At 46.9% G+C, this 26,838-nt stretch overlaps 1 protein-coding gene across 4 annotated transcripts in view; it reads right to left on the bottom strand.

The window, feature by feature from the left end:
* RBM33 (RNA binding motif protein 33) overlaps nt 1-26,838 on the bottom strand; it is a 667,388-nt gene that overhangs the window by 272,051 nt on the left and 368,499 nt on the right. For all 4 annotated transcript variants that reach the window (XR_013601648.1, XR_013601647.1, XM_078663257.1 and 1 more), the window contains exons 12-13: nt 25,393-26,141; nt 12,232-12,411 (exon numbers count right to left, since the gene is read on the bottom strand). Coding sequence is in view for 2 of the 4 variants with exons in the window: in XM_078663257.1 (XP_078519383.1) it covers nt 12,232-12,411; nt 25,393-26,141 (929 nt within the window). In the remaining 2 variants the exon portion in view is untranslated. The remainder of the gene's footprint in view (nt 1-12,231; nt 12,412-25,392; nt 26,142-26,838) is intronic.

The raw sequence follows: 26,838 nt of genomic DNA, 5'->3' as shown, positions 1-26,838 counted from the left end.
TTTTTGCAATGCAGCCTGGAGCTGTATATGCTTTCAGTCCTATGTGAGTTTTCTGCTGACTGCTGAGCATTAAAACAGTTTCAAAACATGTTTTGCTGTTCTTTTTCCCGGTTTCTAATGTGTGTTTATGATATAATGGGAAGTCCTTACAGCATTATTCAGCTCTGGTGTATATGAGGCTGCAGTTGCTTATTTTTATATTTATATGTGTATATATATGGAGATACATATATGTGGGGCACAGATATGATTGTGTTTTCGGGGTCCCGCGCATGGGCGGGAATATTCTAGTGCGTATGACTATTGATGAGGATCCCCTGGAAGAGAATTAAGCATTTGTTGTATACACTCGGGTAAATGATGTCCCACACTCAAAGACTAAATACAGATCAACTGTTAGTATAAAAAGTTATGTTGTTTTATTTATAGACCAAGATTTCCTTAGTAGCAGGTAAGTGAAACTTCATACAATGTTACTTTTCAAAAATGCAGTGAACCCTCGTAGGAATATTCAGATTATGTTTGCAGTTGAGAAAACAGTTCAAAACAACTTGAGATTACCAGTAGATTACTTGGAGATTTCCTTCCTACTTTAGCATGAATCACGCTCCTAACACAGTTCAAGGAACACAGGAAATTAGGAAACAGGTTAACTCTGGTGAAGGCACTAAGTTACTTTTGGTTGCAGTTCAAGACAGTTCAACACAGATGAATTTTCAGAGAAAACCAACCATTCAGTCCTACAGAGAAAATCGAAGAGTTAAGTTTGCAGGTAAGTAAACGGTTTCAGAATTGGAGTTTTGGAAGGTTCAGGTTGGCACTCAAGGGGCACCACCAGCGGCACTAAAGCGGCCGGGCGCAGGGTGTCAATCTTAGGCAACTTGGTTGGGGACTGCTCATAGACAGGCCACTCTGTCTCAGGTTAAGGTCAGGGCAAAGGGGGCCCCAGGTTGGCACCAAGTCCACACCACCAGCGGCGCGGGGCCGCACAGTACAGGGTGCTCAGGAGGTGTAGGGAGCCCAATTCTTTTAAATGGAGAATGTCGGTCCCAAAAAAAGACTGCAGGCTGCAGCCAGCAGCCTGGACGAGGGGAATCCACGACTTGAGGATGAAGATGAAGAGTTGCTGGACAAAAGGACACCATCAGTCTGGCACCTCAGGACTCAGGAGCTGTGTGTGAAGTGGTCCTTTTGTGTCAGGTTCTTCTCACTAGTTCTCGAAGTGGTTGGGGAGACCCTTCGGGATGAGGCTGCAGGCGTCAGAAAAGGCTAAATTAAATTGTATTGTATTGATGATTTGTAAAGCCCGTTGGCTACCCAGGGGCGTCCCAGCGCTATAGAAAAGAGTGAGTTGGCTGGAGAGGCTGGAGTAAGAGAAGCTGAGTGAAAAGTTAGATTGGAATTTTGCTGAAGAGCCAAGTTTTTAATAGTTTACGGAAGGTGAGAAGGTTAGGTTCTGATCTGATAGGGAGGGGAATGGAGGTAAGTACTCAGATGAGGCTGGTCCATTGTGCAAAACCTCAGTAAGGACTTCTTTTTGAGCAGAGTGGAAGGGTGGGGTTGATTCCTACTGCAACTTATGCTTGTTCTCAACTTAGAGCGGGAGAAGGACTTATGCAAGATCGGGAATTTTTTTCGGTGGTCAGCAACATACAGCTTTGCTTTACTGTCCCGGTCCATCTTTGGGTGCATGAGGGCACATTCTTCTCATGGCTTGGATGTAAACCCCAACCTAAACGCACACTTTATGCTGGTTCCACACTGACATCTGTTTATAACAATCACAGCAGTTTGAGCCCTATAGTCTTCAGTGGGGACATTGTTCTCTTGCACACTGTAAAAGCAATTTGGAAGAATGTGTCCACTAACAAAAGAGGGAGAGAATCTCCAGATCCATGTTCTAAGGCACAGATCGAAATGAATTAACCTTGATAAGCAAACGTGGCAATTAAAAGTGGTTCCGCTCCACCGCTTTCAGGATGGAATTAGACAAATGCAGAGGTGCACAGGGCCACCTAGTGGCACTGCTTTGAAAACTTCCAGCTCAAGTGTAGTACATGTGGGAAGATCCTAAATGGGACGAATATTAAGTCTGAAGTATCCATCAGAAAATATGTAATAAGGAATTTACTATTTAGCACATGGTCTTTGATTTAAGTATAAATGATAACTAGTAAACTGGTAATACAATTGTTACTTTAGCTCACAGGTAAATATACAAGTGCTTTGAAATAGTCAAGAAATAAAAACTTGACCAATATATTGACATCATTACAAATAGTTGAAATGTAGTACTTCGAAAATCAAGAGCCTTTTACATAGCTAGCATGGCTACTAATGTTAATAATGCCCTGCGATTTACAAAAACACGTTGTAGGAAAGTAAGATCTGCTTTTATGGTTAGCCCCACTTCTTGCCTGGTGCTAAGCCTTTTCTGACTAGTCTGATGGGGAACCTGATAATCAGGACCCCAGTCTCTCTGCTTTCTCCCCTAAATTGTTATGTTCAGTACTTAGGCACATCCCAGATTGGATACTGGCTCAAACAGGGGAAGGCAGTAATAGGTATTCTGTCACAGGGGGGGGTGACCACCTGTCAGAGAGGATTTAGTATATTGGGGTCGGGTGGGTGCGCTTGCCAGCACCACTTAGTCTGCATGAGGGGCACATTTGGTGCCTCCTTGCATAGTCCAGTTCAAACCAGGTCTGGGAGCAGTTGGCTCCAGCTCTGGCGTGAAACTGGACAAAGGACATGGGAGTATCCTCTCCACTGTCCAAACCCTCCCCTGGGAGGGTCCCCTGAATCGTCCCAACCCTTTCCTTAGGGTACTTATTGTCGTACCTGCGGGTGGGTCACAAGATTCGTTGTGGGACACAAATTAATTCAGACAGCACTTCAACTTCTAACGCCTGGGCACTCTGGACTTTGCTGGACTTCGTTTGGGCTCGACTTTGTTACCCTTTCAGCCTGCTGCATCGTCTGTGCACCATACAGGAACCTCCCAAGGCCTGTTGGCATCCAAGACACTTGAAGGAAGCTCCCTTGAAGTGAAGGAGTCACTTCCCTGCATCTGCAGGCACTACAACTAAGCTGACCGGTCTACTGATCCTGAGCTCCTACAGACTCCGTAAGGTTCAACAACACTGGTGGTGGTTCTCCACAGCTCTCAAAGCATGCCCTGCCCTCTCACCAAGTTTGAGGGTAGTTTTCCTCGTGGGAGCCACAGGAACCGAACCCCTGTGCACTGCGTCGACTTGCTGTTGCAAAGGATTGTTGGCTTCCTTCCACCAAGATCTTCGGGCTCCAAGCAGCCCCAACCTTAAGCATCTCCAGTGACCAGAATCTTTATCCACACTGCATTGCTTGCACCATGGTCTGCATCTTTTGGTGAGCTGCACGAGGTCCTCTTGCAATTCCAGTGCCTCCGGCCTGTGGGTCCTGTTGAGGGTCACCTTTGTTTCCTTTGGGCTCCCCTGATTGCTCGGGCCTGCCCTGACTCCCCTCCTTGTGGCGAGTCCCCTGGACCTTGCTGGTACCGACATTGCACCTTCTTCGACTTCCACTTTGGTTACAGTTACCAAGGCTTGTTGGTGCTTCCGATGGACACTGACCACTCAGCACTTGACATCCGATGTGGGGCAGCTTGTGCACGGATGGATAAGTTACTTACCTGTAATCCTAGTCCAGGGGTATCCTCATCAAAGTCATAAGCACTGAATATGCCCATGTGCGGGACCCCGGAAACAATATAAAAATATATATGTAAAAAACACATATCTAACTCCACATATATGTATGTACATATATTATTTTTCTCATACCAATGCAGCCCCAAAAAGAGGCTAACACAATGTAAAACCTTGTACATGTACCGCAATTATAAAGGAAACAAAGAACACATTAAATCAAATATCCTTTGAATTTTGTGTTTTAATGAGTAAAACCATTCATAACTCCTGAAAATTGCTCATAAAAGACATTGTTAGCCTCATGCTGCATTGAAAAGCAATAACATAGAAAATGAAAGCATTTTCAACCAAAAAACTGGCACTGTGCCTTTAAGGCAGCCATGAACCCAGGCTTCCCATCATGCCTCAGGGGTGACAGTTAGGTCAGTTGTTCTTTGCATAACCCTGATGTCAGGGCTAAATACACATATGAAAACGTACAGTTCTCATTTACCTGGGGAGGCGGGTGGGTTGCTTATGACTTTGATGAGGATACCCCTGGAAGAGAACTAGGATTACAGGTAAGTAACTAATCCTTCTCTTCCAGGGGATCCTCATCAATAGTCATAAGCACTGAATAGAATAGCAAGCCCAACAACCACCTGCAGGTAAATGAGAAGTACATCTTCTACCTTAAAAGACCCAACATCAAAGCCCAGACTGGCTGCTAAACAGATTCCGCAAGGAGGCTTGGCCTACTTGGGTATCTGCTCTCGTGTCAGAATCAAGACAATAATGTCTGGTAAATGTATGGACGGAGCACCAGGTCGCCGCCTTACAGATCTTAGACATGGGCACATTATTGAGAAAAGCCGCAGTCGCAGCTCTTCCCCTGGTGGAATGCGCCTTGGGAGAAAACCCCAGGGGTTTTTGCGCTAACTGGTAAGTAAGTAAGCAAGCTTCGAGGCAGCATGGTCTGTTCTGATCCATCCATAGTTACCGAAAAGATGATCAGAATGACAAATCACTTTAGACCTGTCAAGATAGAATTTTAAAACCCTTTTCAGGTCTAAAGAATGCAGAACCCTCTCAGCTGGAGTAGAGGGGTTGGGAAAAAAAGTGGGCAGAGAAATGATCTTATTTACATGAAAATCTGACACCACTTTAGGCAGAAAAGATGGATGCGTCCGAGCACCACCCTATGCAAATGGAACACCGTATAGGGTTCTGATGCACAGAGGGCTTGAATCTCGCTCACTCTGCGAGCTGACGTGATAGCCACCAAAAAAGCCGCTTTCCATGAAAGATGTTGTAAAGTAGCTTTGTGAATGGGTTCAAAGGGAGGACCCATTAACTTTGATAGCACCAACTTCAACTCCCAGGGTGGAGAAGGAGGACGCACCGGAGGGTATACTTTTTTTTAACCCTTGCAGGAAGTCCTTGACAGATGCTAGCTGGAAAAAAGAGGTTTGAGAAGGTGACCGCCTATAAGCCGTTATGGCCGCTAGGTGCCCCTTGATGGAATTAAACTTCAAACCTGCTTTAGCCAAATACAACAAATAAGGAAGAACTGCTTCTTCTTGACATTTGATCGGATCATGACTATTCTGTATACACCACATATAAAATCTCTTCCACTTGCAAGCATACGAATGTCTGGTGGAAGGACGCCTTGCCTCTTTCATAATGAACATGCAGTCCTCTGACAATCCTAGATGGCCGTATTGGATGACCTCAGGAGCCATGCTGCCAAGCTCAGTGACGGAAGGTTGGGATGGAAGATCCTCCCGTCCATCTTGGACAACAGGTCCGGCCTGCATGGCAGCCTCTTGTGAGGTGTCACTGACAGATGAAGCAGGTCCGTGTACCACCATTGCCTCGGCCAAACGGGAGCAATCAGAATCATTGTTGTGCACGAGTGTGTTAGTTTGCTCACCACCTTCGGAATCAACGGGAGAGGTGGAAAGGCGGACACAAATTCGTTTGACCAGTCGATCAAAAGAGCATTCCCCCTCGAGCCTGGCCGGTGAAATCTGGAGGCGAAGCTTCGGCATTTGGCGTTTTGGTCGTCCGCGAACAAGTCTATGGAGGGACGACGCCAGGATTGAAAAAGTTCCTCCACCACTTCGTCGTGAAGAACCCAGTCTTCTTTGTCGTGGAAATGGCGGCTTAGAGCGTCTGCCCTCACGTTTTATTCTCCTTGAAGGTGAACCGCCGTGACAGATAGCCCTCGAGCCAGAAGCCAATGCCAGATCCTCTGCGCTTCCAATGACAACATCCGAGAGCGCGTCCCCCCCCTGCTTGTTCAAGTAGTACATCGTGGTGGTGTTGTCCGTCTGTACTAGCACCGATGACTCTTGGATTGAGGGGAGGAACGCTTTGAGAGCTAGGTGTACTGCTCTCAGCTCCAGCATGTTGATATGGTAAGTGCTTTCCTTGTGTGACCACTGACCTTGAACCTGCAGGGGACCCATGTGCGCCCCCCAGCCCAGAAGGGAGGCGTCCGTGATCAGTGTTTGTGCAGGAGGAGGTTGATGGAACAGGACTCCCACCTGCATATTCTGAGCTTTTGTCCACCACGGAATAGACGCTCAAGCTGAGTCTGAGATAGTGATGTGATCGTCCCAGCGAGCTGATTGCTGATCCCACTTGTCCTCTAGATCCTGCTGAAGAGGACGCATGCGAGGCTGGCATTCGGAACCAGGAAGATGCAAGACGTCATCGACCCTAGCAGGGAGGCAATCCTGCGCACTTTCTGAGTCTTGACGCGAAGAATCAGCTGACATTTCTGGACGATTGAGGATTGTCTCTCCTCCGAAGGAAACACTTTTCCTGCTTCGGAGTCTAGCAGAGCTCCAAGGAAGTGAATCCTCTGGATGGGCTGAATGACTGATTTTCCGAAGTTGACATGTAGCCCTAGTCTCTGGCAGAGCTGTATACAAGTCTGGAACTGATTCATTACATTGACTCGGGAAGGACCTTTCACCAGCCAATCGTCCAAGTATGGATATACGAAGACCCCTCTGCGACGTAGTTCAGCTGCTACAACCGCAACACACTTCGTGAACACCTGAGGGGCCGCCTTCAACCCAAACGGCAGGACTTTGAACTGATAGTGAGAGGTCCCCACCCTGAACCGAAGAAATCTTCTGTGACTGGGATGTATTGGGACATGGAAATAAGCATCTTGAAGGTCCAGCGAACACATCCAATCTCCCTTCCTGAGATGTGGATATATTTGGTGAAGCGCCAACATACGGAAACTTTCCTTTTTTACATGCAGATTTAGCGTTCGCAAGTCCAGGATGGGTCTGTATTCTGCCTTCTGTCCTTTTTTTCTTGACCAGAAAATAACGGGAGTACACTCCTTTTCCCCTCTGAGAGACCGGAACCCTCTCGATAGCTGACTTTTCGAGCAGAGTGGTGACTTCTTTTTGCAGCAGGTGAAGCTGATGATTTGATGTAGACATTGGGGGAAATGGTGAAGGCAGACGACTGAAACGAAGACAGTACCCATTCTGAAGCGTAGACAACACCCATCTGTCTTTTGTGATGCTTTGCCACTCTTTCAAATGCTTTGACAGGCTTCCCCCCACTGGAGTGGGCCACGACGCTGGGGGAAGAGACGACTCATTGCTTGGCTTGAGCCTTGCCGGTGTTGTTGCCTTGGCGCTGATTATTTCCCTTGTAATTACGCTTGCCTTTATACTGGGACTTTTGCTGCCCCTGCTGATCTTGGCTCTTCTGCCAGTTCGGGGTTTGAACCCGCTGCTTTGTAGAGCCCTTGTTGAAGGAGCGAAATTTCTTCTTGAACTCCTTCTTCTTCTCAAGACCCACCGCCTTGAGAGTTTCCAGCTCTGCCTTCATGCGCTGCATTTCCTCGTCTGCGCTTGTGCTAAACAATGAAGCACCTGAAAAAGGTAAGTTCAATATACGTGTTTGAGCTTCTGGTTTTAAAGCTGTTAGTCGCAACCATGATGACCTTCGTGCTGTTACCCCATGAGCATACCCATGAGCTGCTAGGGTAGCTCCATCCGCTGCGGCGCTTATCACCTGGTTGGAGACTTGACTGCCTTCCAGGAGGATTTCCTCAAAGTCCTTACGGTCCTCTACTGGAAGTTTCTCCACAAAACGTTGCATAGAATCCCACAGGGAGCGGTCATAACGCCCCAAGAGGGCTTCCGCATTGGCAACCTTGAGGAAAGACGCTGATGTATTGCAGACCCGCCTTCCCCACGAGTCTTGCATCTTACTGTCCTTATCCGGAGGAACAGTGGAGGATGAGACAACTGCATTGGACTTCCTCGCCGCCGCAATAATCACAGAGTCCGGGGGAGGATCAGCTCTGAGGAATAGCGGATCGTCCTCTGGAGATTTGTACTTTTTAAGAATCCTTGCCGGAGCCGCTTTGACCGTCGCTGGGGTTAAAAAGACGTACATGACTGGCTCTATAATCCCCGGCACCAAACGCAGAAGAGGTTTGGGTGCAGACCTATGTTGTAATGTTTCAAATATTATCGAGGTCTTGACCTGCGGAGCTTTTAAGGCAATTCCCAGCTTAAGAGCTCCCCTACCCAGAACGTCCTGAAAAGTGAAGATATCATCTATTGGAGATACCCTCGTTGAAGGAGAGTCCGTCAGGGTAGGAGAGTAGTCTCTGTGAGAGCGGGTCGAGGAAGAAGTAGAAGGAGTTCTTCGATCTCTCCTTGTGCTTCTTGAGCGTGATCTACGCCTGCCGGTTCGCACCCTGGAGCGCGATCGTTCCCTTTGACGAACTGGAGAGCGCGATGTTTCCCTCTGGCGAACTGGAGAGCGTGATCTTTCCTTCTCATGTGATCTTTCTCTCTGGGAAACTGGGGAACGTGATCTTTCCCTCTGGCGAACTGGAGAGCGTGATCTTTCTCTCTGGCGAACTGGGGAACGTGATCTTTCCTTCCGGCGAACTGGAGAGCGAGATCTTTCTTTTTGCCTCACCGGAGAGCGTGACCGTTCTCTAGGCCTGGAGAGCGGTTGCTGCAATCGATACGCTGTCTCCTTGTCCGGAGCCCAGTGATGCAGTGGCTTGCACCATCTCGGTGAAAGTCTGACAGTAGGCGATTTATGTGTTAAATCCTTCACTGGAGAGTGTGATGGAGGCGTTGCATCCCCTTGCGAATGCCTGGATTCCTCGCTGCCCGACTGATAAATAATCACATCCGGGCCAGAGTCCGAACCTGAGCCAGCCGCAGACCTAGAACGACCGCGAGAGTCCCTCTCTTCGATCTCTCCTTGTGCTTCTTGAGCGTGATCTACGCCTGCCGGTTCGCACCCTGGAGCGCGATCGTTCCCTTTGACGAACTGGAGAGCGCGATCTTTCCCTCTGGCGAACTGGAGAGCGTGATCTTTCCTTCTCATGTGATCTTTCTCTCTGGGAAACTGGGGAACGTGATCTTTCCCTCTGGCGAACTGGAGAGCGTGATCTTTCTCTCTGGCGAACTGGGGAACGTGATCTTTCCTTCCGGCGAACTGGAGAGCGAGATCTTTCTTTTTGCCTCACCGGAGAGCGTGACCGTTCTCTAGGCCTGGAGAGCGGTTGCTGCAATCGATACGCTGTCTCCTTGTCCGGAGCCCAGTGATGCAGTGGCTTGCACCATCTCGGTGAAAGTCTGACAGTAGGCGATTTATGTGTTAAATCCTTCACTGGAGAGTGTGATGGAGGCGTTGCATCCCCTTGCGAATGCCTGGATTCCTCGCTGCCCGACTGATAAATAATCACATCCGGGCCAGAGTCCGAACCTGAGCCAGCCGCAGACCTAGAACGACCGCGAGAGTCCCTCTGTTCCGACGACTTCTTCCGCTTGGCAGCATGACTGTCACTCACTTGCGAGCCCTGGTCATCCTCCGCAGCTGAGGCAGACACAGACGACCTTATAGACTGCTGTGCCACTGTCTGAGGTTGGACCACTGGAGTTCCATGTCTCGACGTCGATCTACGAGGAGGTGAAGACCTCACAGGCTTCTCCAACGTCAAACTTTGCTTAACTTTCGACGGCGAGTGCCCTGCTGACGTTTGTGAATGCCTCGACATCGAGCGTCGATGGTGGGACGCCGACGGAGGAAGCTTCGACGTCGAACTACCATGGTCCTTCGACAACGATGAATGCCTCGACGTCGAATGTCGATGGGTCGTCGACGGAGAATCTCTCAACGTCTAACGCCGATGACCTGGCGACGACGAAGGATGCTTCGAGGTCGATCTCTTCCTCGACGTCGATGGCCGATGACCTGACGACGACGGGGGATGACTCGACGTCGATCGCCGATGACCTGGCGACGACAGAGAATGCCTCGACGTCGAGCGTCTATAGCCAGGCGACGACGGAGGCTGCCTCGACACCGAACGCCCATGACTAGGCGACGGCGGAGGCTTCGACGTCGAAAACTCTACCTGAGCCTTCGACGACGGTAGTCTCGACGTTGAGCCGCCCTGCTTCAACGGAGACCTAGACGTTGCACTCGACGCTGCACATCGCCCGGTTGACGGCAGCGGAGCCTTGACTTTCGACGCTGAAGACTTCACCTTCTAAGTCGTTGGAGACCTCGACGCCGATCCCGATGCCGAAGGAGAGCAGGTCGGAACTTTCTTTGACGTCGACCGCTTCATAAGTCTCTTTGGAGACCTACCTCTCTCAGAAAGTCCATAAATCCTGCTTCTTTCTCTGTCCTTGATAGTTCTGGTTGACAAGGACTGGCAGTGGACACAAGATGCTACCTCATGAGAGTCAGGTAGACAGCGAATACACACAGGATGTGTATCAGACCAAGCCTTCTTATGCCCACAGGCAGGGCAGGTGTCAAAAAGAGCCTTAGGCATTTCTGTCAAAAAATTAACCTTTTTTGAGCCCAAAAAAGCTATAACTATCTCTCTAAGGTAAAAAAAACGTCGAGTGAGATCAAAAAATTGAAGAAAACACCAAGTAATTCTGACAGAAAGTCAAAAAAGGTGGGAGCTGTTAACCAGGGTCCTGACAGAAGGAGCCGGAAAGAACAACTGACCTAACTGTCACGCCTGAGGCATGATGGGAAGCCTGGGTTCATGGCTGCCTTAAAGGCACAATGCCAGTTTTTTGGTTGAAAATGCTTTCATTTTCTATGTTATTGCTTTTCAATGCAGCATGAGGCTAACAAGGTCTTTTATGAGCAATTTTCAGGAGTTATGAGTGGTTTTACTCATTAAAACACAAAATTCAAAGGATATTTGATTTAATGTGTTCTTTGTTTCCTTTATAATTGCAGTACATGTACAAGGTTTTACATTGTGTTAGCCTCTTTTTGGGGCTGCATTGGTATGAGAAAAATAATATATGTACATACATATATGTGGAGTTAGATATATGTGTTTTTTACATATATATTTTTATATTGTTTCCGGGGTCCCGCACATGGGCGGGAATAGTCAGTGCTTATGACTATTGATGAGGATTCCCTGGAAGAGAACCTTGTCTTCTACAGTGTCGCCTGGTCCTCACAGCTGCAGAGTCAAGGTCACTGTCAACTCTACTGCAAAACCAGACATTGGTGGGCATTCATCTTCCAGGTCTCCGGGTCACTCCTGAGTGACAGACTCTGTCGCCTCTGCTTGCAGATACTTCTCATCCTGAATCCACCTTCGGATTCCACCATATACTTTCTCCCTCTCCAGTAGCACGTTCCCGAAGTCCTCCATTGGGTTCGACAGCGGTTTCTGACACCACTTCACACCTATGCACCCGGCTACCCTGGTGTAGGTAACATGGGTAGTAGGGTATCCACAGATGGAGTGGCTCTCCAACCTTTTGTCTTCCATGAGGATTCTTCAGGGTCCACTGGGAAGGGTCCTTAATTTTTAAAATTGCAACTGCAACTTACACATTGATTTGTACAGAGAACGCGGTCATGTTCTCACACTACACACGATCTCCGTGGGGCTCCTAGTCTCTCACAATGGGTGGTTCCTTGGGTCAACCAGCACTTCCAAGTCCTCTGGACATTGTCCTGAAACGAGTCGTGGTTCTTATACCACTTTTAGTGTTTGTATTGGTACCCCCTGGTGTCCACTGTGTATTCTGTGCTATTTACTTGATTTCTATGCAAAGTATTCTGTGCACTTTGTGTATCTCAGGATATGAGATATCTAAAAGTGTCAGAGAGTATTATATAATACATACATATTTTTATAAATACCTTGTGTGGTTCTTTTTCATTTAATCTATAAATATAAGATTGCATTCTGGTAAATCAAAAAAGCTGCTTTACACTCCTTCAGGACTAAGCCTGAAGGCTGCTCTCCACAGCTACCATTCAGAGAACTTTCTACGGTTGTCTTAGGCCTCTTAAATCACCATAAGGGTTGTACGGACTGGTGCAGGGTGCCCACTTTCATTAGTGAACATCATATACCAGGCCAGCCTCTCACACACTTCCAAAAATAAAAAGTAAAAACTATTTGAATATAACACTACAGAGAAAACTGAAGTGCAACACACTAAACCTTAAATGAGACCAGACAGCTCCTTCAGGAAAATATTTAACCCACAATACTTACATGTCTTGGTTTTATATGACCGTGGCGCTGTGGGAACTGCATTCGATTACTGTTTTGTTGTTGTTGTGCAGCCTGTAAGTGAGGTCTGAATGGAGATAATGAAATGGGTAACAGTGGCTGTGGGGGACCTGGATGAAGATGATGTGGCGGTGTGGGAGGTGGTGGATGATGCAAGAGGCCCTTAAATAAAAAAGAAACAACAATTTACTTCAATTTGTTTCATCCTCAAATTTCACTAGTCAACTGTACTATTTCATCATTACAGATCAATAATATTTAGGAAAGGAAATTAGTTAAGTGTATTTATTAAGGGGACAGCTTTTTAATTATATTTTTAGGCAACCAGTATCAAAAATTGCACAAAACCAATACAAGATTACCTAACACTCAAGTGACAAGTGAATCTCCATCAATCAGTTTTTTGGTAACCAATAGAATCATTTATAAAAACATCAAAAATAGCAAATATCAAACATCACTGCCATTCCTTTTCAATGATCCTCTGAAATGCCCTCCTTCAATCCTACCTCCCACTCGAAAATGCTCATTTCTTGGACCGTGCCAAGATCCTCATCTCCCTCAAAGCTGGCTAAGTACTTCACTACATACACTACCCTAAGAAATCTAGCAAGAACATTCTTGCCCCTTCTCAGTCAGCATCTCTCTTGTACAAGGAATCACTCACCAGTCCTCAAATAGGCCTATACCCAAACACTACTGAAAAATCTAACCTCGATCCCAAACACGTTCGCTATCAAACATGACACAAATATAAAAAAATAGTCTTCAACCAGCCACAGGAGTGACTCAATGAAAAAATCCTGCTTTTAGGAAACCAAACCTAGCTACAGAAAATAATGTAAAACTGAGACCAATCAAAATACATCCAATTCCCTCCATGTGAGAGACAGTACTGACCCCTACTTTTAGGTCTTCTTGCTCTCTCTGAAGCACTCAATGATCAGACTCTAAGCATTTTGTCAATGTGCATAGCATTCAATCACACCATGCTACAATGCTTCTGCTCTAATGGCCTACAATTTGTGCTGATCGAATCCTCCTGATGCAAATAGCTATCCTCCTGATGCAAATATATCAATGCACAAGGTATGTGTGAAGATCTATTAGGGTGCTCAAATGTACTTCAACTAAGGAGAGCAAGCAGGATCACAGTCTTAGTTGACTTCCCACAACAATTCCTGGTTCACAAAATAACATATGCACCACAATCTAATACAATAAACACACTATTAACACTAACCAGCAGTGTCCAAGGATACATTCTTCACCAACAGTCACAGATCTCCAAACTGAATTTCTTGAAGTGCCTCAAACCAACCAGTAATGTGTAGGCCAGTGGCACACAATTCAATCTAAAATCTCTCTCATGTTACCAATTATTTAAAATAAACATTGATTGCACTTTATCTGCACTACACTTTAATTCACAAAGTCTGCACTTATTGTCACCTCATCTGGTAGTGAGCACCCTACTTCCACTCTCTGTTCTGTCAGCTGAGATGCCACCAACTCAGGCCGAACAGTTGTCTGATTAGTCAGATCTTTTTGTAGGTCAAGTAGGGCTTCACCAGTGCCAACTGTGGTGTTTTACCCTACTGGTTTAGAATCTCCTTGGCTCACTGGAACTGTGGCCAACAGTTGACCACCTTTCCTACACTACTACTTATTTAGCTTCTTCTTTTGGGGCTTATCTGCACTAACTTTCTTCGGGGAGGACCAGTACCGGATTGTGACTCTGACCAACCTTTGGGTGGTCATTCCCAAGGAGACAGGCTGCAATGGTAGTTTGCATGGCCTTGGTGAGGGGTCCCTAGGGGACCCACTTCAGTCCCAATGCCCTAACTACCAGGGTACCATCAACTAGGGACTTAAAGGAGGTTCTAAAGTGCCAATCGGGATACAGTTTTAGGGAAAGAACACTGGTACTGGGAACCTGGACAGCAGGGACCAGTACTCTGCAGTCAAAGTAGCATCAAAGGTATGTGTGTAGGGGAAAGGTGAGTACTGCAACAGAAACCCATTTTCCCACAGTGTAAGGAGCACTGATTAACGCCATAACAAGGAGGAATACTCCATGGAACCATGGAAGAAGGGAGCTGAACGAGAGAAACATCCTATTTGGGTGTATGTACAAGGTGAAAAGCTCTGAGCAAAATGTTTCAATGTGCAACAGAAAATCCCCTATAACGGTTACTAAAATACCATAAGTACACCTAGGAATGCCTAGGCAATAGTGCATCCGCACAAAATATCATAATGATTACTTGCATGAAGTCTGGAAAGAAGAAAAATATAATGGTTACTTACCAGTAGGAATAATTTTGCAGCTGGTAGAATTTTCTGGATTTACATGCTGTGCATTATTCCACCATCTAGTGGTTGGGACAGAAATAGTGTTTTTTTTTCTCATTTTGGGTGTTGTCGACCACTATTTGGTGCCAGGTATGTCCCCTGTGTGACGTCAGAAGGCACCCTGGAGGTCGTTATGCGTGGTAGCCATCTTCAAATTCTTTCTTTTTTCTTTGTGTTTTTAGTCTAGTCCTTTAGGTGGTCCTTCAGATAATTATTATAACTTGCTTCCCCACCTCTTTGTATTCCTTGTAGAGGAGGCCGGGTGGGTCACATGTGAATCCAGAAAATTCTTCAAGCTGCAAAACTACTCCTGTTAAGTAACCATTTCGTTTTGCAGCGTGAATCCTTTTCTGGATTCACATGCTGTGCATCAAATTACGTAACATTTTCTCCCATCTTGGGAAGGCTGTGGTAAGAGGAAGAACTTGTGAACAGGTGTTGAAGTACTTTTTGTCCTATTTGTGCTTCCTTATTTATTTCTATGCCCACACAGTAATGTTTGGTGAAGATGTGTGGTGATTCCCATGTAGCTGCTGCACATATAGTGTCTATGAGCACATTGGCCATAAATGCCAGTCGCTCCCTTTTTCCTAGTAGAGTGAGCTGCTGGTTGTACCATTAATTCCTTGTTAGCGGTAATACACCATTGTGAGATTGTTGCCTTTGTGACAGGCGTCCTTGTGTTAGTATGTGCGTAGGCAACAAACAACTGTTTGGTTTTGCAAATTTGTTCTGTCTCTATAGGAAATACAGTAGTGCACTCCTAACATCCAGGGCATAGAGGCTTTTTTCCCCTTTAGTTTTTGGGGTTTTGAAGAAAACGGGAAGGAGAATACTTTGATTTAAGTGATATTTGGATACCACTTTTGGTAGGAATTGTGAATTTGTTTTTAAAATAACCTTGTCCTTGTGGGTTTGCATGTATGGTTCTTGTATAGATAACGCTTGTAACTCACTCTTCGTATGGATGTAATGGCAATGAGAAATGCGGTTTTTAAACTGATGTGCTTCAGTTCTGCCTTATGCATGGGTTCAAATGGTTTTGCCATAAGTTGTGTGAGCACTGTATTTAGACTACACATGGGAACTGGAGCAATTCTTTTTTGACCCCTCTAGGAATCTTTTTATGACAGGTCTTGTGAAGAAGCTTTTGCTTAATTTCCCCCTGGTGTAAGCTACGATGGCAGTGAGGAGTACCTTTATGCTTGAGTAGTTAATGTGACTGTCTAGGAGATGGGTTAGATATATGATCATTGTTTCTTGTGTCTTGATTGAGTTAATTTGATTGTTAGTTGTGCACCAAGTGGTGTATTGCTTCCATTTGCAGCATAGCATTTTCTTGTAGTTAGTTTTCTTGCTTCCTTTAGAATTTCCAATGTTTGTTGAAGCAGGTTGAAGTGATCAAGCGCTATGTATTCAGGTGCCAAGCGGCTAGGTGTAGCGTTGTTGGTTCCAGATGAAAGATTTGGCCCTGTTGCACTGTTAACAGGTCTTTTCCTGCTCTGATTTTGATTATTTGTCCCTTAGACTGTTCTAGCAGACTTGACTACCATGTCTGTCTGGGCCAATGTGGGGCAAGAATTCGGTTTGTCCCCGGTTGTCTTGCTTTTTCCAGTACTCTTAGGATTAGAGGTATTGGTGGAAAAGCATATGCAAATGTCCCTGACCAATTTAGTAACAGTGCATTCCCTTTTGACAGGTGGTCAGGAAACCTCAAGGTAAAGAACTGGCATTTCTTGTTCCTTATTGTCACAAACCGGTCCATCACTGGGGTTCCCAAGAGTTTGAAAAGGTATTGTAATGTCTTGTGCTTCAATACCTACTCGTGGGAGCGGTTGTTTTGCCTGCTCAGAAGATCTACAGTTGTGGTCTATACCCCCGGGAGATATATTGTTTGCAGATTGATTCCTTGAGAGACTGCCCATTGGCAGATCTGCTGTGCTAGCTTGCTTTGCGGAAATGATTTCGTACCTCCCTGGTTGTTGAGGTAGAACAAAGTGGTGGTATTGTCTGTTTGAATCAAGGCAGTCCTTTTTAGGTCTCGGCCTGCGTAGGCTGCGCTTGCGCAGTCTCGCTGCCGAGATTTTATGTTTCTAAAGTCAGGAGGTAAACGAGCCAGATCTTCTCCATTGGCTGGCTTCCTAAACGGCGGCCATCCATTGGAGAAGAGCTTTGTCCCTCACTTTAAGCCCCGTCCGTTTCGGATTGAGATGCGTGTTTTTTGCTGTCCTTTCTATCCGTGACGTCTTCAGTCACTCAACAAAAAACACGCCCCCCAGTCTGAAAAGGACGGGGCTTACATCATTGGTGTGCAGGCTGTGGTTGGTTCCTGCCCCCAGGCATTGCGGCAGCGCCATCGGCCTGCCGTGCTGGGATTGGCTCCCGCTTGCAGGGACTCCCACCACGTGGGGCCGCGCTGGGATTGGTCCTAGCCTCTGAGGGCTCCCCCTCGCTCATCCACGAAGCGGAGCTGCTCCCGAGGCTGGGGAGCGTCCCGAAAGAAAAGCCGACTGGGACTGAGACCGCCTGAAAGCCTCTGAGTTTGATCCGAAAAATGTGCTTTAAAATATTGAGGCAGTACGTTCATGATTCTTAGTGATTTATTTGGGCAAAGTCAAACACGTCGTTATCGCACACAATAAACGATTGTACAAGAATAAGTCTTTTGTGGGCCTCCCTCCCGCTCCTTCAATAAAATATTTTCTGGAGGGAGGCCGCCTAGGAATGGCTGGGGTCGAAGAAGGGTCCGTCCCCTTTGTAGCTATGGTCCGTGAGGCTGGTGCAGTGCCCAGCTGTGTGGACGGGCCACTGTACTTCACTTATAACCGAATGTTAGTGTCCAACCGGTTTGAATGGGCACACATTTTCCTGGCTCACATTTTGGCCCATGGCATCGTATTCACTCGTGGCGCAGTCAGTATAGCTTAGATACGTGTTTGACAGACATTTAGAACACTCGCACTGAAGAGGTCAGTCAGGATACCGGGAATCCGATAACCAGGGTTGTGTGAGCGCTCAAGGTGCCCCTCCTTCCTAGGGACACCCCGCCCTCGGAGGCCTCACAGCGATACGACTTCATGAGGGGCTGGACTGGACGCCGCGTGCACAGGCCTCCCTTTTCCCTCACCAGCATCTGAGAAAGCCAATGCGACACACAACGGGTGAGGCCCCAGTCCACTCAGACTGGCGACACCCCCCCACCCCCCGCCACTAATGGCTGAAATGAGGAATCTTCACCCGCATCCTCTGATCGCTGTAATGAGCGCCGCCCGACATCCGAGGGCCTTGTGCACAGGCCGGTCACCAGAACCATCATCCGATCACCCAGAGAGACGGGAAACAACTCAAGGACAGGATCTGAGTGAGGCTCGAGAGCGCCGGCCACCTTCTGGAAGTTTCTCCCCAGGCAAGAGCGGCGGCTATAGCTGCCAAGGTTTCAGATTGCTTTTGTGTGACATTTTCATAATTTCAGTTTTATTATGAGTGTCATTCAACGACTATGAGTTACATTTTCTCACGAGCAGAATAAAGCAGAGAAGAGTGTGTGGCTCTGTCTGTGTATGTGTGTGTGGCTGTGTATGTGTGTGTGGCTGTGTATGGCTGTCTCTGTATGTGTGGCTCTGTGTGTGGCTGTCTGTGTGTGTGTGGCTCTGTCTGTGGCTCTGTCTGTGTGTGTGGCTCTGTGTGTGGCTCTGTCTGTGTGGCTCTGGTTGTGTGTGTGTGGCTCGGTGTGTGTGTGTGTGGCTCGGTCTGTGTGTGTGTGTGGCTCGGTCTGTGTGTGTGTGTGGCTCTGTCTGTGTGTGTGTGGCTCTGTCTGTGTGTGTGTGTGTGTGTGTGTGGCTCTGTCTGTGTGTGGCTCTGTGTCTGTGTGTGTGTGTGTGGCTGTGTGTGTGTGTGTGGCTCTGCGTCTGTGTGTGTGTGGCTCGGTCTGTGTGGCTCGGTCTGTGTGTGGCTCGGTCTGTGTGTGGCTCGGTCTGTGTGTGGCTCGGTCTGTGTGTGGCTCTGTCTGTGTGTGTGTGGCTCTGTCTGTGTGTGTGTGGCTCTGTCTGTGTGTGTGTGGCTCTGTCTGTGTGTGTGTGGCTCTGTCTGTGTGTGGGTGGCTCGGTCTGTGTGTGTGTGGCTCGGTCTGTGTGTGTGGCTCGGTCTGTGTGTGTGGCTCGGTCTGTGTGTGTGGCTCGGTCTGTGTGTGTGGCTCGGTCTGTGTGTGTGGCTCGGTCTGTGTGTGTGGCTCGGTCTGTGTGTGTGGCTCGGTCTGTGTGTGTGGCTCGGTCTGTGTGTGTGGCTCGGTCTGTGTGTGTGGCTCGGTCTGTGTGTGTGGCTCGGTCTGTGTGTGTGGCTCGGTCTGTGTGTGTGGCTCGGTCTGTGTGTGTGGCTCGGTCTGTGTGTGTGGCTCGGTCTGTGTGTGTGGCTCGGTCTGTGTGTGTGGCTCGGTCTGTGTGTGTGGCTCGGTCTGTGTGTGTGGCTCGGTCTGTGTGTGTGGCTCGGTCTGTGTGTGGCTCGGTCTGTGTGTGGCTCGGTCTGTGTGTGGCTCGGTCTGTGTGTGGCTCGGTCTGTGTGTGGCTCGGTCTGTGTGTGGCTCGGTCTGTGTGTGGCTCTGTCTGTATGGCTCTGTCTGTATGGCTCTGTCTGTATGGCTCTGTCTGTATGGCTCTGTCTGTATGGCTCTGTCTGTATGGCTCTGTCTGTATGGCTCTGTCTGTATGGCTCTGTCTGTATGGCTCTGTCTGTATGGCTCTGTCTGTGTGTGTTGCTCTGTCTGTGTATGTTGCTGTGTGTGTGTGTGTGTGTGTGTGTGTGTGTGGCTCTGTCTGTGTGTGTGTGTGTGTGTGGCTCTGTGTGTGGCTCTGTCTGTGTGTGGCTGTGTGTGGCTCTGTGTGTGTGTGTGGCTCTGTGTGTGTGAGTGTGGCTCTGTCTCTGTGTGTGTGGCTGTGTGTGTGTGGCTCTGTGTGTGTGTGGCTCTGTCTGTGTGTGTGTGGCTGTCTGTGTGTGTGTGGCTCTGTCTGTGTGTGTGTGGCTCTGTCTGTGTGGCTCTGTGTGTGGCTGTGTGTGTGTGGCTCTGTGTGTGTGTGTGGCTCTGTCTGTGAGTGGCTCTGTGTGTGGCTCTGTGTGTGCCTCTGTCTGTGTGTGTGTGTGTGTGTGTGTGTGTGTGTGGCTCGGTGTGTGTGTGTGTGGCTCGGTCTGTGTGTGTGTGTGGCTCGGTCTGTGTGTGTGTGTGGCTCTGTCTGTGTGTGGCTCTGTCTGTGTGTGTGTGGCTCTGTCTGTGTGTGTGTGGCTCTGTGTCTGTGTGTGTGTGTGTGGCTGTGTGTGTGTGTGTGGCTGTGTGTGTGTGTGTGGCTCGGTCTGTGTGGCTCGGTCTGTGTGTGGCTCGGTCTGTGTGTGGCTCGGTCTGTGTGTGGCTCGGTCTGTGTGTGGCTCGGTCTGTGTGTGGCTCGGTCTGTGTGTGGCTCGGTCTGTGTGTGGCTCGGTCTGTATGTGTGGCTCTGTCTGTATGTGTGGCTCTGTCTGTGTGGCTCTGTCTGTGTGGCTCTGTCTGTATGGCTCTGTCTGTATGGCTCTGTCTGTATGGCTCTGTCTGTATGGCTCTGTCTGTGTGTGTTGCTCTGTCTGTGTTGCTCTGTCTGTGTTGCTCTGTCTGTGTTGCTCTGTCTGTGTATGTTGCTCTGTCTGTGTATGTTGCTCTGTCTGTGTATGTTGCTCTGTCTGTGTGTGTGTGTAGCTCTGTGTGTGGCTCTGTCTGTGTGTGTGTGTGTGTGTGGCTCTGTGTGTGGCTCTGTCTGTATGTGGCTGTGTGTGGCTGTGTGTGGCTCTGTGTGTGTGTGTGTGGCTCTGTGTGTGTGTGTGTGTGTGTGTGGCTCTGTGTGTGTGTGGCTCTGTCTGTGTGTGTGTGGCTCTGTCTGTGTGGCTCTGTCTGTGTGTGTGTGGCTCTGTCTGTGTGTGTGTGGCTCTGTCTGTGTGTGTGTGTGTGGCTCTGTGTGTGGCTGTGTGTGTGTGGCTCTGTGTGTGTGTGGCTCTGTCTGTGAGTGGCTCTGTGTGTGGCTCTGTGTGTGCCTGTCTGTGTGTGTGTGTGGCTCGGTCTGTGTGTGTGTGGCTCTGTGTGTGTGTGTGTGGCTCTGTCTGTGTGTGTGTGGCTCTGTCTGTGTGTGTGTGGCCTGTGTGTGTGTGGCTCTGTCTGTGTGTGTGTGTGGCTCTGTCTGTGTGTGTGTGGCTCTGTGTCTGTGTGTGTGTGGCTGTGTGTGTGTGTGTGTGTGTGTGTGGCTCTGTGTCTGTGGCTCTGTGTGGGTGGCTCTGTCTGTGTGGGTGGCTCTGTCTGTGTATGTGTGGCTCTGTCTGTGTGTGTGTGTGTGTGTGTGTAGCTCTGTGTGTGGCTCTGTCTGTGTGTGTGTGTGTGGCTCTGTGTGTGGCTCTGTCTGTGTGTGTGTGGCTGTGTGTGGCTCTGTGTGTGTGTGTGGCTCTGTGTGTGTGTGTGGCTCTGTGTGTGTGTGTGTGTGTGTGGCTCTGTGTGTGTGTGTGTGTGTGTGGCTCTGTCTGTGTGTGTGTGTGTGGCTCTGTCTGTGTGTGTGTGGCTCTGTCTGTGTGTGTGTGGCTCTGTCTGTGTGTGTGTGGCTCTGTCTGTGTGTGTGTGGCTCTGTGTGTGGCTGTGTGTGTGTGGCTCTGTGTGTGTGTGTGGCTCTGTCTGTGAGTGGCTCTGTGTGTGGCTCTGTGTGTGCCTCTGTCTGTGTGTGTGTGTGGCTCGGTCTGTGTGTGTGTGGCTCTGTCTGTGTGTGTGTGGCTCTGTCTGTGTGTGTGTGGCTCTGTCTGTGTGTGTGTGTGTGTGGCTCTGTCTGTGTGTGTGTGGCTCTGTGTCTGTGTGTGTGTGTGTGTGTGTGTGTGTGTGTCTGTGTGTGTGTGTGGCTGTGTGTGTGTGTGTGTGTGTGGCTGTGTGTGTGTGTGTGGCTGTGTGTGTGTGTGTGTGTGTGGCTCTGTGTGGGTGGCTCTGTCTGTGTGGGTGGCTCTGTCTGTGTATGTGTGGCTCTGTGTGTGTGTGTGTGTGTGTGTGTGTGTGTGTGTGTGTGGCTCTGTGTGTGTGTGGCTCTGTGTGGGTGGGTGGGTGTGTGTGGCTTTGTCTGTGTGTGGGTGGGTGCGTGTTGCTCTGTGTGTGGGTGGGTGCGTGTGGCTGCGTGTGTGTGTGTGTGTGTGTGTGTGTGTGTGCAAATGCAATAGGTCTCACATTTACGAGAGATTAAGCTATTGGCATTGTAAATGACAATGACATTTATTTATATCTTTTTAAAACAAAAATAATGTCATGAGCAATACCAATAGCTCTAACTGTAACAAAGACGAGACCATTGCATTGTAAATGCTTGTTTTAATGTGTTTCTGGAACGCTTTCAATGCTAGGAATACTATTTTCATTTCTGAGTAGTTGATGTATTTTATGGAATCTTGGTCGTTCCATTGGCCTCCTACTTTCAGTTGTTTGAAGTGCACTTCCTATCAATTGAGGAATGCATCTGTAATGAATGTCACAGAAGGAGTTGGGTTCTTGATAGGTCTGCCCTGTGTTATGTTGCTGGCTGCCCACCATTGTATCTCTGCTTTTAGCCTGTGAGTAACAACCACTAGATCCGCCCAACTCCCTGTGGCTTGTGACCAGTTGTTGGTAACCCATTCCAGGAAGGGGCGCATATGTAGGCGGGCATGAGGGATGAGTGAGATGCAGGACGCCATCATGCCCCTAAGTTTCATGACTCCTCACTGTCAGAGATTGACCCTTCGGTAAAGGGAGGTTTCTTGTTTGATAGCGTGTATCCTTTTTTGCGTAGGCTAAGCCTGTGCGTTCTTTGAGTCTAGTCCTGCACCCAGGAACGTCCTTTCTCTTTCTGGCTTGGTGGAGGATTTCTTGTGATTTATTGAGAAGCCTAGTCTTTGTAGCGTGTGGATTGCTGCTTGAATGTGGCTGAGACATTTGTGTTTTGTGTTTGCCTTTATAAGTCAGTCATCCAGGTAGGGGTAGACGTGCATTCCATTGTTTTGCTGGTGTGCCACGACTGCGCACTCTGTCTGTCGCCCGCACTCTGTCTGTCACCCGCACTCTGTCTGTCGCCCGCACTCTATCTATCGCCCTCCCTCTATCTATCTATCGCCCTCCCTCTATCTATCTATCGCACTCACTCTATCTATCTATCGCATCATCACTCAGCACCACCACAGCATCACTCAGGGGCACCGCAACATCACTATGCGCTACCACAGCATCACTGAACGCCACAGCATCACTCGTCGCCACCACAACATCATTCAGCGCCACCACAACATCACTCAGCGCCACCACAGCATCAATCTGTGCAACCATTCAACAACTGGTTCAAATATGTTCTCTCAAAGTTTCAAGTTTTATTACAAATGTCACAAAAAAGATGTTAATATTTCACTGCTGTTCTAGGATTTTCGTCACAATAAAATACACTGAACATAATCTTCAGAAAAGTTATTTACAAAAGTTTAAGCTATTATACATTACAATAACTTTTATTTAAGTATTAATTATTAAAAAAATTAAGTCATTGTTATTTGTAATATCAATACATCTAAGACGTAAATACAACACATATTGCATAACAAATGATATAGGTGTCACATTTGCGAAAGTTAAAACTATTGGCATTGTAAATGACAAAGCCATTAATTTCACTATTTTCAAAACCAACACATAAATAAAATAATTGTCATTTAGAATACCAATAGCTCAAACGTTCCTAATGCGAGACCTATTGCATTGCAAATGCTTGTTAAATTGTGGGATTAACTCTTAGGGAGTAGTCATTTTGAAGTGCTGTGTTAAAATGAACTTGTTTATGAAACCTAGGTCCAGGATTGGTCTTGGTCATAAGCCCTGTTGGGGGACCAGGAAATACGGTGAGTAGTTTCCTTTGAAAAGGTCTTGTTTTGATACCAATTCTATTGCTTGTTTTTGAAGAAGGTTCATGATTTCTGAATTTAACTGTATGAGTTCTGATTTGAGTACCTGACACCAAATGGTGATTGACAACGCCCAAAACAAGAAGAAAAGAACCCAGACTATTCCGGACTCAACCACTAGATGGTGAATTAACGCACAGTATGTGATCCAGAAAAGGATTCATGCTGCAAAACCCCTATACCATAGAGATTGAAACCCACTCAGGGCCACAAAACAAAAACATCAACACCAATCCGTCTTAACAGTTAGGAAGAAAAAAATAACACCTGCCGAAGAATTGAACAGCAGTATCTTTGCAACCTGCTCTCCATCCACATGTATACCACTGTATGCTGCAATCCACTTCCTGATGGACGTGCATACAGCAGGAGTCCGGTCAGCCAACTACTCACTTCTGGCAGGGGTATGTGTCCGTGGGCATGAGTGGTTGTGGGCATGAAACATGCACTGTTGTGCTTGGCTAGACCTATTCTTTATATTGGTCTCACAAAGGAATGTATGCAAAATCATAGCGAATTATTTTACACATGCCTATGTCAAAGTGAAATACTCTGACAGAATAGCTTCCATAGTTTAAAGGCTGAAGTGGAATAAATGTGAGCACTATAAAGTGCAGCAAAATCATAATTCTGTGTTATACAAGTTTTGTTTTGTGCTGCAGATTTGGTAATCAATGCCACAATATCCTGGGGATCTAACTTAAACCATACACTCACTGTTTGCTAGCAAAACGTTACCTGTACTCTTAATTCTGCCTATCAGAACCGAAGAGGATTGATGGGAACTTCTTGCCCAAGGCATTTGCAAATGTACTGCAAGATCTGCCTCCAATATCTTCTCTGAGAAGGACACACATGATGAGAATCCAGTTGCCAAATAATTCATCTTCTCTACAACCACATCACTGAACGTACCACTCTTCACCCTGCTCTTCCACGTCCAATCCGATAGATAGCCTATGTCCATTTCACAGTTTATGACTATGAATGAGTATCCCCTGGAAGAGAATAACTGGTTACTTTTTCATCTCATCCCCTCTGCAAGGCAAATGATTGCATCTTTTCTCTCCACAATTATGTTAAATAACAGATCAGCGTGGATGAATGATTAGTATGTGATCATTCTGGCAAACCTCTAGGTTAGCGCCAAAGAAATATTGCATTCGTGACTTTGTATCAATCTACAAACCTTTGATTTTACAGCCCCATTAGTGGCATAACTAATCCCTTACATATTTTATTTAACATGAAGGAGCTAGTCATCTAAATCTAATGACATGAAAGATTTCTTTCAGGAAGACATGCTGTGTTTTATATACACAACTAGGTCAAGCAATTGTCTCATACCTTCAAGGAAACTGTGGGAGTAAGAACTCTAAACTGAAGGACTCACTGAAGATAGCTGGTGCCATTTGACAAGTTGCAACCCATGCCCATGCCTTTCTTCATCCATCAATCTCAAAGCCTACAACTCCATAAAGCAGAGTACCTTAAAAATATATCTCTAATAGTGTTAGCTGAAGTAAAGCAAAAAAAAAAGAAAAAAAAAGGATACAATACAATTAGAAGGAAAAAATATTTGCACACATTATAACCCATTATTTACTTATTTTACAAGTTGTAAGGTTAAAGATCCTCAATGCTAATTATCTTCTCAGAGTCCAAGTACAAATATTAATCAATGTACTTTTAGGTGGAGGTTGGAGGCCACAAATATACAATACTGAGGCTCTATTCATAATATTATGATAGAAAAAAAGATCACTTTCAGCGTAAGGTTTAGATAAAAGCCACAATAAAAATCAGCAGCACCAAAAGTAGTCTTACCTGCATGTTAGGCTGTGCATGTGATATAAACTGTCCAGGACTTGGAGGGAACTGCTGCCTAGGAGCAATGAAAGGTCTTGTATTTCCTGCTGCTGGCTGGTTGTAGTGATGTAGTGAACCACCAGGAGATTGGATACTCGGTCGTACAGTTCGATCTCTAGGAAACCCAGACTGTGGCCCCTGTTGATTGTACCCAGACTGCTGCCCTTGCTGATTAAACTCAGACTGTGGACCATGTTGATTATAACCAGACTGCTGCCCATGTTGATTACCCCCAGACTGCTGCCCCTGCTGATTAAACCCACATGGTTGACCCAAAGAATTAAACCCTGGTGGCTGAATCTGATTAAATCCGGACTGCTGGCCTTGTGGAAAACCAAGCTGCTGCCCCTGTTGATTAAACCCAGGTTGTTGACCAGGCTGAGAAAATCCTGACTGGTGTCCTTGCTGATTAAATACCGGTGGTTGGCCCTGATGGTTAAACCTAGGAGGCTGTCCATGCTGGCTATAGCTAGACTGCTGACCCTGTAGATTATAAACAGGAGGCTGTCCCTGCGGATTAAAGCTTGGCTGTTGACTCTGTAGATTAAACCCAGACTGCTGCCCTGAGGGATTAAAGCCTGGTGCAGACTGACTAAAAGCGAGTGGACCTTGTGCAGGCATAGAATGGTTGCTGTTCAGAAGAGGTGGAGGATGAGGAGGAGGTGGATTTCGCTGATCAAATACATGATGATTTGGGAAACGTGGATCTAGAAAAAATAAACGTGTAGAACATTCAGTCTGCAGACTCCCAATGCAATATAACAAGGTACTGAACAATCTCAAATGAACACAGTGATAAGCGAGTTCTCCAATTTTATTAGAACAATGGCAATTTGGCAGACTGTTGGATCGCTACAAAAGCCGACTATCTTAATCACAGAAACATCAGTATTTAAATTTAGTTTACTGTGATTATTTGGGAGAAATTGCTAACTAAATGTATATTTAACAATATTTCAAATCCCAAACATTCAGTTTACAAGGAGTTTCTAAACTCGGACAGTGAAATTGCGGTATTCCAGACTAAACAATGGGTGTCATGAGCGAGACCTTCAACATGACCTTATTCTGCAGTGGCCCAGGTTTTGTTTCAGATCTAACCAAAATGGGCATTGGATGAAAGAGGTGTAGAGAAATAAGGGAGAATACCTAGTGAATAACAGCATATTGTCTGGGCTCTTTACTACATGTTCGCTGGACACATTCTTTTACACAGAAGCTTCAGGTTGATAGGACCAGGGATAAAATAGTCAGAGTGAGGATACAAAAATCTGAACAATCAGTTAACAATTATGCAAGTGTACTTACATGTAGCAAAGACTTCATAAGTTACATAGTTCATAAGTTAGTGGGAAAGTGGAGCGAGAGTACGGTTAGGCAAGGGAAAGAAATACGACTACCTGT

This window comes from Lissotriton helveticus, chromosome 10, assembly GCF_964261635.1.
Source record: "Lissotriton helveticus chromosome 10, aLisHel1.1, whole genome shotgun sequence".
Classification (NCBI taxonomy): Eukaryota; Metazoa; Chordata; class Amphibia; order Caudata; family Salamandridae; genus Lissotriton; species Lissotriton helveticus.
This window is presented reverse-complemented; position numbering and strand designations above follow the sequence as displayed.